Source organism: Scylla paramamosain, chromosome 15 (assembly GCF_035594125.1).
Source record: "Scylla paramamosain isolate STU-SP2022 chromosome 15, ASM3559412v1, whole genome shotgun sequence".
Taxonomy (NCBI): domain Eukaryota; kingdom Metazoa; phylum Arthropoda; class Malacostraca; order Decapoda; family Portunidae; genus Scylla; species Scylla paramamosain.
Window position 1 is genome coordinate 12,988,988 of NC_087165.1, and position 17,024 is coordinate 13,006,011.

At 33.7% G+C, this 17,024-nt stretch overlaps 1 protein-coding gene across 1 annotated transcript in view; it reads right to left on the bottom strand.

Moving 5' to 3' along the window:
• Positions 1-8,021: 8,021 nt before the first annotated feature.
• The window catches only part of LOC135107465 (GTP-binding protein 1-like), a 19,106-nt gene continuing 10,103 nt past the window's right edge, over positions 8,022-17,024 (bottom strand). The window contains exons 12-13 of the mRNA XM_064017350.1: positions 9,392-9,489; positions 8,022-8,681 (exon numbers count right to left, since the gene is read on the bottom strand). Of these exons, the coding sequence (XP_063873420.1) occupies positions 8,513-8,681; positions 9,392-9,489 (267 nt within the window). The 3' untranslated portion in view covers positions 8,022-8,512. The remainder of the gene's footprint in view (positions 8,682-9,391; positions 9,490-17,024) is intronic.

Here is a 17,024-nt window from a genome sequence, read left to right on the forward strand (position 1 = left end):
TGCGTGTGTGATTTTTTTTTATTGTCATTATGTGAAAAGGATGCCATATGAGAGAAAATATTCTTTCCTTGTAACTGTAGTTTTCTTAGACATTGATTGTAAGTCTAAAATTGTCACAGTGCATATGTTCATAGTAAAAAGTACATAATAGCAGAAAGGACACGTTAAGCGACACGCAGTCGTTGCGCTCATAAGTTTATTATGTACTCAGTAGTTTCAACAGTGATATAATGACATTTGTCTTCTATCCTAGCACTGCTTTAGGATGAATCCTCTGGCCACGAAAGGGTTAATGGATTTCAGGCAATCTTTGAGTGAGCAACAAATGAGAATATAGCGATTTAAACAGTTAGACAGTTAGTGGGTACTATCCTAAATGTTGTTATCAACCACGCACATTATGATAACGCATGCAAAGACAGTGTAAAAAAGACATGTGGAATATTCTCAAGCCATCAGTTTCCTCAGTAAACAAGTATTTTACAATGGGTGGAAAAAATCTGTGTAATGAGAGCACTGCGTCACGGCCCGCAGGACTCGCTCACCAAAAGACACCCTTACCAACAGTTTCTGCACGTCGCCCGTTAGACCCATATATCGCAATGGTGGAGCAGCTGTTAACCATCCATCACAACCTGCACGTCTCTCGGCACCGTACATCTTAGACTTTTGAGCCTCCGACAAGCCACTTTCGCCCATGTGTTCCCTTGTGTGCCCCTCAACTCGTCCCATACATCGGTGACCGTATGACTCACATTTCGTCTGCAAGTAAACTTCCAAGGTAAGTGGATTTCAAAGTTATGACGCATCTAATGTTATGGATAATTCAGAATCCGTAAATTTTGATGTGATGTGTTCCTTAGTACTTCGCTATGAATCCTAAGAATCGAGATTCATCATCCTGCTCATTTACGATGTCGTCTCGCAGATTGTACTACTACTACTACTACTACTACTACTACTACTACTACTACTACTAATAATAATAATAATAATAATAATAATAATAATAATAAAAGCAAGTTGATAAATAAGTGATTAAGTACATAAATCAATTAAAATTCAGTATTGGTTACGTTTCCTTAAAAGATCAAAAGATATACAACAGCTTCATTGTATTTTGTATAGTTTTCATGGGTAAAAGTATTGTAACAACATCTTCAGTGTCCAGCTTTAGTGACTTGCTTCATAGTAAGATGGACAGCTCAGTTTGGGATTGGCTTGGGAGACGTTGAGGATTCGTGGTAAGCGAATTTGTTATTAAGTCCGTGATATTATAATTATATATATATATATATATATATATATATATATATATATATATATATATATATATAGAGAGAGAGAGAGAGAGAGAGAGAGAGAGAGAGAGAGAGAGAGAGAGAGAGAGAGAGAGAGAGAGAGAGAGAGAGAGAGAGAGAGAGAATTTTCATTTTTTTATTTTACATTTTGAGATTTCACATTAGGAATTTTTTGTTTTGAATTATCGCTTTAAATGTTCTATTTCACATTTTATATAAAAAATTACTTACATTGGGGATATTACCATTTTCATATTTCAAATTTTTACATCTTGAATTTCAGTTCGCATATTTATTATTTTGTACACTTATATATTGCCACTTGGATATGTAAATAAAACCAGAGAAGGTGAATGGAAAATGGCAGCTCACTGATAAAAACTACGGACATTTTGGAACAATGATGAGAAAGATTTCCAAAGTTGAAAATAAACAAGTTTCACAGGCTTTTAATATTTATGCTTCTGTAACATTACACAATCTTAAACTGAAGTTTTCACAAGTCTTTATTAATATGGAAAAAAGAAAATCTTATCCACGACAAAAGATGATGTAACTTCTTTTAAGTTAACTGATGTTACTTAAACTGGTTAGAGGTAACTATAATTGCACATGCTATAATATGACAAGTAGTGTAATCTTGATAAAAACACAGATAAACAACAATGAACCTTTGGATTTATTCTGGCTATTTATGTACTTTAAAACCAAACCAAACACAATGGAAACATTATGCAACTTTACATAAGTGTTTTAATTTTTTTTCTGAACATTTACTTTGAATATTATTATGTTTGGAAAGTTTACTGCATGATGCACAACATTTGATTACTATGATGTATCAACAGTGAGACATCACAGCGGCAGGATGTGCACACAGCTGGCTATAACATCTATGAGCTAAGACATTCATTGCCTCAACTATCAGAAACATTCCGCTGAAATAAATCGTTTAAACATTATGCAGAACATGGAACTGTAGCTACATAGAGTACACATTGTGATGAAGCTGTCAGTTTTTATCACACATGTATTCCATATCACTGGTAAATCCAGAGACATTATAAACCACACATCAAAACCTTTTGACACAAAATAAGTAATAAAAAAAAATATTCCTAATATATTTTTTCTGTGGACATGGGTGGTTATAATGAAAAATAAACTAAAGATTAATAACTTATGAAAACATGATTGTAATATTAATAATTCATAGAATTATTTCAGAAATATCTGTTTTCTATCTTCAAAATATTTCAACTTTGTATATGCACTTGATTTTATGTAAGCATAGTGTATCTCATTAATATAACACTTTTAGTTGTACTTAATTATGCTAAATTTAGGTATGCTTTGGTTGCTAAACATGAACAATATTGAAATTTTTGGTTTCTTTTGTACTAAAATAGTGGTTATGTACCATAAGATTGTACCATAGCAGTTTTTATCTTTTTAGAGGCTTTCATATCTTAAAATTTTTACTTGTACTATTGATTTAGTACTGTGACCTTCTTAAAATGGATTATTTCAATACTGACTGCAATTTGTCTGAGGAGACATTTAGACCTGTTTTCAAAGTAAAAAAGAGCATAATCAAAGAGCAGATCTCATCATTATGACATGCACACAAGTACTACTGCTGAACACACACACACACACACACACACACACACACAGAAAAAAAAAAAAAGTCAAGCAGCTCATTATGAGGTTAACTGAATTACAGCAAATGCCATGTTAATGCTACATAATACTGAATGTTATATGAAAAAAATAAAATTCTATCGTGCAAATTTTGATATTTCAAGAAGGAAAGATACAAATAATTCCTTAGTATTGGGAATTGGGTATATCACACAGCAATGATATCTTTTGACACAATTCCCCCAACTTGACTGAAGGAGCAACTACAAAGACATAAGACTACATATATATGCAGGTGTTCACACATACAACTGAATTCAATACACACATTTGTTTATAAATAAATGAAACTTGACAGGAAATTTAGGTACTGAAGAAAGTGATTTTTGTCTGTTACTATACACTCCTATACACTCCTTTTATATGTACAGCTGACTATTGTTCCACCAGCATAAATTACATGTTGGACCTGGACTCTCAAAACATGTGCAAAGCATTATTGTCTACATTTGCACAGTGTGTGTGTGTGTGTGTGTGTAATTTGAGTGTTTATATTTCAAGTCATGTGTTTTGTTAATGCCATTTGGTTATGTAAAAAAATATGTATGTTATATGAACTACATGAATGTTGGGAAATATTACATCATATATTGCAGGAAAACTAGCAGAGAGAGAGAGAGAGAGAGAGAGAGAGAAAAGGAGCCTAATTCTAATTTAGCCAGCACTGAAAGATTTGTTTCTGGACAAGGTGACATACATGACATCTTTAAAAGCTTTCCACCTTTGCTATTAAATGAACATGAAACATAATGAAAATCATACCAATATTGGGATTCTGTAGTGCTATATGTGAGACTAATTGTAAATATTATTTTTTTTTTTGTGAACAAAATAATGACATATTTTCCTTTGAAAATAAACCACTCATATTTTTGTTTAACACAGTGATTTTAATGTTATGATTCCAAATAAGATTTCATGTATGAACCTTATACACAGCACAGCTGAGGGAAGTAGTTCATGTCACAAGAGTGCTACACTTATGAAGGTGGATATTGTTGTATAACCTTGTACTTTGGAGTAAGATGTCATAACTGAGATCTCAGAAAGAACAGTACTAAGTAAATCAGTGAGACTACAATTTGGAATATTAGTAAAAATTTATGTTAAAAATTCTACAAAAGATATGTATTTTTTTTTTTCTTAATGTATCAAAACCATACAATGTACTGATTTAAAGTTGTGATGGTGAACTTGTAAAACTCGTATTTTTCAACAGCTTGATTGTAAAAGTCTTTATATGATATATGAAAGACTATGATCTGGAACTGTGAGGGCTTTTAAAACAGTAGACTGTAACATTTAAACTTCACCGAATATGCAACAAACACTTGTAAATATTTGCAAGTACAGGTACTGCATAGTAAAATTTGTTATTTAGTTGCATTAAATTTAAATATTATTCTTAAAAACAAACAAAAACAGAAAAGATAAAAAAGAAATATTGAAATATTAAACTGACTCATCAATATGCACATTCTTGCTAATCTTTGAAAGCTCTGACATTTATCATAACCCTTCCCTTACTTTGCTTTACTTGCATTACATTTCAGTAAGTCACAACAGACCAAGACAAACACTTTAAACTAGTCACCATTGCATCAAAATGTTAACAGAAATCATTGTCATACAATTATTCTTGAGGTGCTAAACAAATACTTTGACATTTTTTTCCATCCTGTAAGTTAAATATGGTAGAATCCTACTAAACTGAAGCTCCAATATCAGAAGGCCTCAGACAACTGAATTTTTGTGAACAAATTGTATAAATTAAAATGCCACAAAGAATAATAAAAATGTGAACTGTGGTATATTGTGTGCACATCACCAGGTAGATAGCTTATCTCTGGTGAGGCCTTTTATACACCTATTGTCTGGGAGCTAGTAAATTGATCCACTGAAGACTCCTTTCCTCCTTGCTTACATACACATTGATTGCAGACTTTCAGTGGTGGAGAAAGTGTCTAAACTAAAAACATACTAAACTAGTGTTTGGTATTCAGTGTATAGCATATAAAAGAGTAAAATTCACCTACCCAGATTTTCAGTTTACCCAAAGTGGTCTAACTACTTAACAATTATTTCACCTAATGTTCCAATTTTGTCATGAGATCTTCCTTAAAGACACATCTTTCATAAAAAAAAAAAAAGAAAAAAAAATCCATTACTGCATAAAATTAATGTATCATGTGACAGACTAGCTTTCACATATAGTGTTTTCAGCATTGTGTGATTTTTGTCTGTACTGAATTTATGGTGCAATGAATCTAAGATGCTGGGCATCAAGTCAGATTGGGGATTTTGTTACTTCTAAAGTACTAGATCTCAATTTGCAGATTATTATTATTACAGTATCTTCATTCTATATTACACTCCATTATACAAAATGAGCATGACTGTCAATTTTACTCATGAAAATACTTAAAACAGGGAACCAAATTTATTACAAGCAAACAATGCATCAATATCTGTAAGGTTGAAAACAATTATTCTTTCTCCCATGCCATTCATACTGTGAGAAAGATCTTCTGACTTTAGTTTTCTTTATTCTTTCAAGTGAAAGATCATATATTTGAATCTCCAGCAACGTGGAGAAAATTAAGGACTCCCCATTTTCATGTTAAAGCATCATTTCATCAACCAAATAAAGATATGGACATAAGTTTAAAATATTGTGGTCTCATTATTCAGCAAATGCCATAGGCTACCAGTCCTGCTCTCTTGTACATATGGTCTTGTGGAAACAAAGGCCAACAAACTGGGCACTTGCTACCATGGACCAGAGGTGGTTTATGGCACACTATGGAAGGTGTTGTGGGAGGAAAGGGAGGGAAACACTTAAATGAGATAAAATTTCTTTTTCAAATAATAATGCATCATGACCACTATTATCATTGGTGGTAATGGTGTAAAGAAGAACCTAGCAGCTCAGAAATACCATCAGGGGTCAGTCTTAATTTGAGTACACTGTCAACTCCAATTTTCCAAATGTTATAGTTTACCAACAAAATCAGGCACTCCCAAATTTCTTACTCATAGGTAGGAGCACACAGCAACAAGAGTGACACTAAATACTGTTAAAGCACACCAGGTGGGTGTGTGGACACTCTTGTTTGTATTTATTAATCCATGAGCATGCTGGATAGTGTGTGGTATCTTTGAAGCTAGTGATGCTGGATAGTACTGATGTATTTTATGTTTACAGTAATTACAGAGCAATCATCATGGCTCACAATTAGTACATTTTCTCTTGATAGCAAAGACTAACCAAGGTTTTCCTTCATTATGAGATGTGATGCTGCATTTCTGTAAGCCTTCCACTGTAAACTGCTCATAAACCAAGAGACAAACCAGGCCATAAAATAGGCATGAGCATGTTACACTAGTGGACCAATTACCTCTTACTACTCAACACAGCCAAAGCAAGCAACAACCCCTACCCTGTGTTCCACTAAAACTATGGCCACCCAAGCCTAAGAGATATAATTTCATGCACAACAGACATGCTAGTATGAAATGCTACACCACAAAATACATACAATGCCACTTATATAAGATCATCTGTATCATTGAGGCTAAATGCTGTGAGAATAACTTTTTACCCTTCACACCTCATGAATAAATCCACACCCAGCAAAATATTCTAAAAAATAATACCATATTACTCATGTGTCTATCTTAAAATGATCGGTTTGCCACTTCTACACTGCTTGCCCATGTACTATTCCATTTCAGAATATGATCTCATTTCTTTTTGTCTGTAACATTCTTATGATACTTTATAAGAGGATTCTAAAAGCACCTTTTATATAATTTAAAGAATTTGCTATATTTTGCTTAAAATATCTATGAATTGCATAGTGATGAATTAAAATTAGAACTGATGCACATGAGATCATAAGTGTCAAACTGCCCACTCTGTGACATAATGTAAACAGCTTATGGATCAACTGAGCAAATGCAAGTGCTTGAGTGCCATGAATTTTGTATGGATATTTGTGGAATAAGTCAAACTGCTGTCCATGAATCTAAAGTAGTACTTTCATTGGTGGCCAAGTTCAAGATGACAAGATGACAGAGTACCTACCCACAGACATGGCAGGGAAGTAAACTCTGAAAATTTCTGAAAATGCTCTAGCAGTTATCAATCATAAAATTGATATTTAAAAGAAAAAGCACTTAGTGCTAAAAAGTAACAAATCCATACTTCTTCAAAATTGCTGATACTAACTAGCATAATCAAAGTGGTTAATCACTTGGTTATTTTAATTATATTAAAAAAAAATCAATGTGAGTTTAAGACAGCTGAATTTCCAAAATAAGGTGAGGTGTTTTACACCAACATTTATGTTACCTATATACAACATTGTAACATGAATCATGCATCAATGGCTGGGGCACTTCTATCTACTGAAAAGATTAGAGAGTAGGTCAGTTTGCTAGGGTTGCCAAGCAAAGTACTGCTCTATTGGGGTCTGTTTTGCAGTAAACACCTTTCTTTCAAGGGCAAAAAATATTCGTCAGAAGATTTAGAATATTCTGGGCTTTGACCAAGAACGATGGAATTAAATAACCATCATTAAATACTCATCAATGAAACTTGTTTGGATGAAGTGTTACATAATTAATAACTAACTGGAAATAAAAAATAAAATAATCCAAGTTTTCCCTTTAGATACCAGCTTACATCTAACATATTTCAATACCCACAGAATAAAATTTTAAATGTGATCTCCAAGAGGTTTGTATTCAATAAAATACAATAAATAATAATAAGAAATAATGTGGGTCTGAAAAGAACTCTGGTTATGATATGGGAATGAAACTTTTCTCCACAGATAAAACAGAAAACAATATATAATGTGTATTAAACATTAACAAACAAACTGACCACTTACTTTCTAAATTGCCTAAACACCCATAGACATTGATGCTGCTATGTGGATTTCTAATAATATTCTGAAGGGTAGATTCAAGATGAGTGCATATGAAGGATGCAAAATAAGAATATCACAGTACAAGAACAACAGTTTTTACTTGGCTATTCAGAGTAGCTTGTCATTATTTAAAATAATGTTAGTCATTACTTTATTACTAATGCATGATTCTAAGACTGCCAATAATCTTAACCTTAGGATGAAAATGTTGCAAAAGATACCCAAACCAATAGCTATCTAGTCATTTTTACATATATAAAAAATCAACAATATGTTGAAAAAAGCAATATTGTTCAGGTGATGAACAATCATGAAAAGAGATTTGGATGATACATTGCATATTTCATCTCAACCTCTTCTAGCCTCAAATGTGGCATCAACAGCAACAAGCAGCTTTGTCCATGCTCTGTGCTTTTCTATATGTGGTCTATGCTGGGGAAAATGGTATACCATTAACCTGAAAATTGGAGTATGACCTTTGGACATATTAGTCTTTAGTATATTACAAATAAAACAATGGGGAAAAAAAAATTATAGGAGGGCTTGCTGTGTCTGACTGTTGAGGAACCTTCACACTGATACTTGGGCTGCAACCACTGGCTGAGCTGAGAGGTTTTCAGGCCGATTATGGACTGATGGGGGATCTGGGGCAGCTGGCACAGAGGAATTTGTTCCTCCTTTTTTGTGGGGGCTTGATGTCTCTGGGTTGTTGTTAGGTGCTGGATTGTTCCCACGAGATCTGTGGAACACAAAGGTAGGTATTTCAAAGAACTTCATGAATGGCAGAAACTATGGGATTTTCTGTGGGTTGGAAATATGAGTAGAATCTAGACTAATATTTCCCAAACTTTTTGATTCACAATCCTTCCAACAGAACTCGAGTGATCTCCAGGACACCCAGATTAACTATGGCCAGAAAATGGAGGTGCTTCCTTTTATAAACTTAACAGGTCATTTGAAAATTTTGATAAGAATCACTGAATATGGCAAACTAATATAAATCCATCACAATAATGACCAAAGTATTCCTAAGTTCCATCAAGCATAAAAATAACTGGTCTAGACTATTCCAGTAATGCTTCACAGTTTGTGTACCATCATTAGAAACTCTGACAAGAAAATTTCTTCCTCTCTTTCAAATCATATGAAACCATAGAATAACAAAACTGGATTATCATTCAAAAGCTAAGACATTTACTATACATCCATGAGTTTTCATGAGTTAAAAACTTGAATTTGCATTCCTTATATAGACAGCATATGCAGGATAAACTGACTAAGGTTCCCAAAATACATACATTATTATGAGGTTACTGAAAAAAATAGGGGCACGTTAAAGTTCAACTGGCCTTCAGTAGACTAAAACAATTAATGTCCTTTTATAATACACAGGGAAGGCATCCACCATGCCTTCTCTAAAGACGAGGCTACAAGGTAATAAGTACCCACCTGTGCTTGCCTCCTCGTCGACTGCGCTGCTTCTTAGTGCCGCTGAAGGCTCCTCCTCCCTGACTGCTGTGCTGGCCACTCCCGTCTCCACCTCCAGCCTGTCAAACACAATGTATGTTATGAAATGCATGTAAACAATTCAGTCACTTCCATTGCAGTTAGTAGCTTAAGTAACAATCATTCTCCCTTTCTTAGCCTTATCAGTAGTACACTTTTCATGACATTATTAACAAGCTGTTTCATCTTCATCCTTGGAAATGGATGGTACTGTTAAAACAATGGAAAACAAACAAAAGATATTTGATCAGGGACCCTAATCAATATGTCAGTTCATCAACTAGTATTGGATCTCAAGTACTGAAACCCTGTAACTTCCTCTCTTAAAATGACAATGGATGGGACATATCTGTTGTGCATGTCCAAGACTACTTCATCCCAGCAAGTACTAGAGATAGTTATCAGCAAATAAAATGTGATATATGTTAAGCAGCTAAGGGCTTTACAAGAGTGTATTAAAGTACAACTCCCACTTTACTGTGCTGTGTAGAGTGGAAACTGTAGAGTGATGGAGTGCATAGTGGAAGATAGTTACCATGTTATTTTACTGCTGGTGAAAAAAAAAAAGTGCCATGAGAAGAATATACCCTGCTGGATTGCAATGGAGGCTTGAAAGCATAAAAACAAGGCAAAGTTATTAAATTTACCACTACTGCTGTTCTAGCAAGTAAGCATACTATAACTCTCTAAAATCTTGACAAGCATGTAGATGTAAATCTAAGAACATCACTGAAAGAAATAGCTTGATACATTACTAACAACCTGTCAGCACCACATGGACTCAAATTTCAGTCACAAAACTTAGCTTTTACAGTGAATCCTATAAATAGTACTTTCTTGCCTCATGTTCATCCTTAAATAGTACTGGTAACTGCAATTTAACAGCAAACTCTCCGACATTCAATGAATTGCTAAATATGATTGAGGAATGTCATTTAAATCTTGAAAGTACAGTTCCTCATTAGTTTCAGCCATTACATTATTGATAACACTTATCCTCAATCTCTGTATTCCAACCCTAATAACTATAATAGCATCATAAATGTCAAAAAGTATTGAACATATTTCTATGACTCTTACATTCCCCACCAAATAAATCTCAAATTCTATGACAGTGTTCATTAATACAAATCTAGTGCACATTAGGATCCTGAGAAATTATTAAAATTTTTAAATGAAGAAATGCCTACAAATTTGAATTTTTTAACAAAATGCGCTTTTAAAATGTACGTGGGAAAATGTAAGCCTTTAACAAAGTTAAAACCCAATGTCAGGTGCAGTGTTAATCAAACTCAATGAGAGAGAGAGAGAGAGAGAGAGAGAGAGAGAGAGAGAGAGAGAGAGAGAGAGAGAGAGAGAGAGAGAGAGAGAGAGAGAGAGAGAGAGAGAGAGAGAGAGAGAGAGAGAGAGAGAGAGAGAGAGAGAGAGAGAGAGAGAGAGAGAGAGAGAGAGAGAGAGAAATTTGGTATAATCATGAGCAATCATGAAGGTATACAAGAGGGTGTTACAAAAGGAGGAATATGGCTGGATCCTTATGATGCATAAAGAAATACATCGTCATAATCACATATTAGATTGAGAAATTATGGGATATTATCATAGGAACAACACTAAGATATGTTATTTAGATAAGATTCAAATACAAGGTGAAGATCTAGGATTCAGGCAGTGGAAATTAGTTATATGAGATGCTAGTGGTGGGAACAGAATGGTTTGGTTAGAGTAATATAAGTATATATGGATTATTTGTCATCTACATCAGTACAGGGCAAAAGATTAAAAGAATGAAGAGAATAGTGGTGAAGTTAGTCAACTGCAAGATGATAGGAAGCTTTAATAATCTAGAGGGAAGAGAAGATAAAATGGTAAGAGTATGAAGTATTATGCAGTACAAATAAGACTATTAAATAAAGAAATGCCCCTAATATTCAATTCTAGAAAAAAGTGATATAGAGGAAATAGTAAGGGAATTAAAGTAAGCATGAGTAATGAGAGTAAAGAGAAGAGTAAGTGGAAACTTTGAACAGCCATCCCATTCCAAGCTTCTCAAAGTGCAGCTCTGCATAAATTAAGATAACAAGAGATTTCTAAAAAGATCTGTCAATTTTATTTTAAGGCATCTAGCTAATCCCCATCCTTTTCTGGCTACCAAAGTTGACCAAAACAAAGTTTAAGTTATTTATGCATACATACCTATTTAGCATAAAAAGTAAATAAATATGAAATTCCTTTTTAGAAAAAGTTTGGTCTACAGTTACAAACTAAACACTAAAAAATCTTCAGAGTAATAAAGAATGTAAGTCAAGTCAGGAATGCCACCAGAAGTTTCATCATTACCTTTTAAATATTCATGAGAATATGCACTATAGACCTGTCCACAAGAGTAAGACTTATTACTAAACTCTACTGTAACATTTTTTTTCAGGTCCCAGATAGCAAATTCAGTGCATATGACCTGACTTGTGGGATATTTGAAATCTGGTGCTTCATCATGACAATGTGTCCAATCTGTGCTCTATAATGCCCAGCTTCTCAGTTACACCAAAACTATTTTTGTTCCTTACCAATGGTCATTAGATCTGGCTTTCTCCAACTCTTCTCCAAGAAGAATGAAACTAAAAGAAAGCTGCTTTAACAGCATGGAGGAAAATAAAACTTCCAAGGTAAGTTCTAAGCATGACAGAAGTGATGGGAGCAGAGTATTGTTGTACAAGGTGAAGATTTCAAACAAAATGGTTATAAAATTTTAATTAGGTACTGTCTTTATTTTTTTTTGCTGACGTATCTTAGAACTCTGACTGCACTGTATGTATGCACTCATACATATGGAGTTTAATGGCATGTTAACAAGAAGTTGTATGCAAAGAACATATGAAAATAAGAGAAGCTGCAGGAAGCTATCAAGCCTACATGTGGCAGTCCCTGTATGAACCATACCAACCTATTTCCACCTGTCATCTCCATCCATAAATTTGTCAAATAAATAACTAACTGGAAATAAAAAAAATGAAATAATCCATATTTTCCCTTTAGATACCAGATTACATCCAACATATTTCAATATCCTCAGAATAAAATTTTAAATGTGATCTCCAAGAGGATGGTATTCAGTAAAGCATGAGTGTATTAAAGTACAACACCCACCTAAATTTTTCAAGCTTGAGCCTGTTATTTCTTGTTCTATCCTGTCTACTGATACAGAAAATTTTGCTAATTCCCCCCTTGTTATAAGTCCTATACCACTTAAAGACTTCTATCAGGTCCCCTCTTAATCTATGTCTCACTAAGGAATGTAGATTTAATAGCTTCAGTCTCATTTTGTAAGGAATACCCCTCATCCCCTGTATCCTTTTAGTTATTCTCCTTTGCACTGATTCTAATAGACCTATATCATTCCTGTAATATGGGGACCATATAAGGAAAAAGAGAAGCCAATAGGTGCTGAGAAAAAAAAAAGACTAGTATATATATATATATATATATATATATATATATATATATATATATATATATATATATATATATATATATATATATATATATATATATATAAGTACATTATGCTTGTTGAAACAAAGGGCTGAGAAGGGCTGTGAAGACTTAAATGTCTTCTCATTTGCAAGTGACAAAAAGGAACACTGTGTATGAGTGGTAAGAAGAAAAGTTTGCTTAATGTTGTGTAAGTGTAAACCTCTGAAACATAATCTCTGAATTCTGATTAAAGATAACAAACAGAATAAATGCATGATGCATGGCTATGGTGGTCTACATCATGCATAAATGTAATTCTGGAATAACAGCCAATCTCTCTTACCTGGCAGCCAACATCCCCACCAACATTCTACAGAAAAATGACAGTGAGAAAGTAAAACATGATGCTTGTGATAATAAGGTCCCACATTGATGGACAAGGAAACAAAAAAGATAAAACATCTTTATTATTCACCCAAATGATCCAGACAAAATCTCCACTAAGATCAGCACAGAACAATTATGCATGGGTTTCTTGGTAATACTCTGAGTTCCTTTGCCAAACATTGGCTCTTTCATCACACTCCCTCTTCCCTCCTTCAAAGATGTGGCTACACCGAGGGTGTTAACATGTATGAGTGTATTTACCAATCATGCTGCACATTTTTATATTATTATTATTACTGACAGAAGAAGAGAAAAGAAAAGAAATAAAAACTAGATTTATGTAATGCTTCTTTATTCATTTTTTCACATCAGAAAAAAGAACCTGAGCAGAAATGGTTCAAATATAAAACTCTAAAATACACATTAAAAAATTATAGCATTTCTTTTGAAGCTTCTATCTTTTCAACCCATAACATAATTGTTCTCTTAGAACAAAAGCATGAATGATAATGCCTGAATAATTTTGAGAGAATAGTAAATTTATCACAGATGTCTTTCCTTATCCATCATAAATATAAAATGAGGCCTTATAAAAATAAACACCTAGTGTACTTCATGGAATATGAACAGTATCCTTCATGAGTCTTAATTTGATCAATAATGTTTTAGAAAGTTCTAATTCCCAGACAGCATTTCAAGCAAGTCATGAGGAACAGTCTGAAGATCTGTTTGATTAATTTGTCTATAAATTGCCTTACTCTAATGACCTCTATGTAAAAGTACACTATTTTAAAATGTAATTAATGCATTACTATATTACAATTTCTTATGTCTGGTAACTCTATATTTTTGCTTATAATCTAAATGTCTAGGTACAAAACCTATATATCACTGAAAACTGGTAGGGAATTATCACTGAGAAAAATGTAACTACACACACACATACACACACACACACACACACACACACACACACACACACACAGTAAAAAAAATTTAGGTAAATTATTTAATGTAATTGATAATGTAAAAATATTAAGAAATAAATACATAAATAATAAATAAATAAATAAATAAATAAATAAGTAAATACTGTTTCCATTTCCTATTTCGCTATGATTGCAGTAATGCACTCACATCACTGATAAATTGTTTAGGTGACTTATTTCTTCCATGAAAATCTGTTATAATTTTCTCATGCACAGCTGTGAAATTTTATTGTATTTACAATAAGTTCTTAAACCTTGCAGTTATTCTGTTTCTATTATGCCTTCAGTGACTAAATACTACTTTGTCTAATTAAAAAATGATTGTGATGATTGCATCAGATTCCCCTAATTCTGAAACATGTTGCAATTACTACATAAAAAATATATTAAAGATAAAAAATTATTATATCTTATTTTGTGCAACCAACACAGTTTTGGCAGTGGGAGTAGAAAATTTCTCCCTTTTGAGGTCTTGCAGCTAAGATATGACAGAATGCTCATGAAAAGACTTTGATTAGGAAAGCAAATGTGTCTAGTGCCCTGACAGATATCTCTGTTTCTAAGGGATCTCAACCCAAGTTAGATATATCTATATGTTTCAATTAAATTTCTTTTACTTCTAAACACTTAAGGAATTCCATTACCACCGACTAGCTCATTCTTTGATAAACTCAGAATACATAATAATTTAAAAACATAAAACAAGACCTTTCCTTAATTCTTTACAAACAGGTATCTACTATCCTTGTGTAGAAATGAAGACCATAAGACCAAATGAATGAGAAGACATTTCTATCAGGAATGGCTTCAAGTTAACTATAGTCAGTTCAGAGCATGAAATCCATTCAAGGTGTGGCAGATTCTAGAATTCCCATGAGTGTGATGTTGCCAGTTCATTCGCCAATTATCGGATTAACAGTTTGTCTCCCTTCCTTCACCTCTCTCTCTCTCTCTCTCTCTCTCTCTCTCTCTCATATATATATATATATATATATATATATATATATATATATATATATATATATATATATATATATATATATATATATATATATATTATATTAGATTAGATTTATGTAGTATTTATTTATCATAAATTTTCAACTTTTTTTCCACACCATCTATATACAAGTTTCATCCAGATATGCTATGTTTTGGGAGGCCTGCTTGACTTTTTTTTTTGTCTTGCAAAAACATAATGTGAGCTGCCACAACATCACTCCTCTCCATCAGGAATCTGCGGCCATCAAGCTTGGCATATTTGAAGCCAATCTCCTGCAGAATCTTGTGAAGAGAGGTTTTGCAGCCACTGAAGGATATTTTTTTCCTTCAGTTCTTCTTGAATATTTAGCAGAGTCGGGATTCATGCTTCTCATAAAATGCCAAGACTGTTCTTCTTACAACACATTTATCAAAGTCATCTAGAGTGGTGACACGTGCAGAATATCTCCTCTTCTTTGGTGACAAAAAGACAATCCTTTCTGGTGATGTCTGACCTTGTTTCGAGCAGATTCTTTGAACAGTTTTCTTGGAAACGTTGGTGACTTTTGCAGTCCATGCAGTTACTTTTGAAGGTGGGGATAAAGAATCCATTACAAGCTTTCTCTTCAATGAAACACCATATTTGATGGCTCATAAGACGCTTGGGCTTATAAGACGCACCCAGTTTTGGCAGACGTTGAAATGAAAAAGGTAAATGAGTGGATTTAAGCTCTGAATATGAAGTGAAGGATTCCACCTGACATTTGAAGACTCTCATATGTATTTAGATCATTATTAGATCCCAATATTTTGCATTTAAAAACTTCAATATTTGCTAGTAGCCTACGTACCAATCCTGTTGTGAGATGTAAACATGTACCTGGCATATGGCATTGGCAGTGACTACAGGGGTAATAAAGTTTGTTCATAAGAATGTTAAAAAGATAGGTGCAATTTTAATTGTATGAAAGTGTGTCTTACCTCAAGGAGTAACAGCATCACACTGTAAAGAATGCAGTGAAGCTTGCCTGTGTCACTGGGTTGGGCATGTAACTGATTGCATGTTTGTTTTGGTACATGCAATGTGTGGTGCATGGTCACTTAGGCAAATTCTTCCTGACTGGTGTCATTCTATGTGAATTACCGGTAAGTATGATCTATTATATATTGTTACCTTGAAAGAAAGAGTTGTTTTGTGGTGTAGTACCAATCATCACTTTGCTTACATGTGCGAAGATGTCTGGGGTTTGATTTTAGAGCCTCTGTTGCCATAGACTTACCACCAACCACTGCCTCAATGCTGAACCTTGGCCTCATAGCAAACAGGCTCATTTCCTGAGATTTTTTTTTGGAGAAAAGTTGCGTCTTATGAGCCATCAAATATGGTATTTGTTGACATAGTAAAGCATTTCCATTCCCCTGCTATGCAGGACCCTGGAATGTGAGCAACTCAGAGTTGTAGCTTCCATCATGGGTGGAGCCAGAAAGGAAGTGAGCCATCTCCATCAACACATCTATCATTTTATTCCGTCACTTCTTCAAAATATCTTTCCCACTGCTCCTCCTTCTTCTCCTTCAACACACACACACACACACACACACACACCTACGTGGGAGTGCTAATCCCTTTTAGTGATACCCCATCACCTCCATCACCACTAACAGGACAAAATGGCAACACGGGAAAAAATATCTGCCACGTCATAGAACTTATACAAATCATAGTTATAATCCTAAACATCGACACT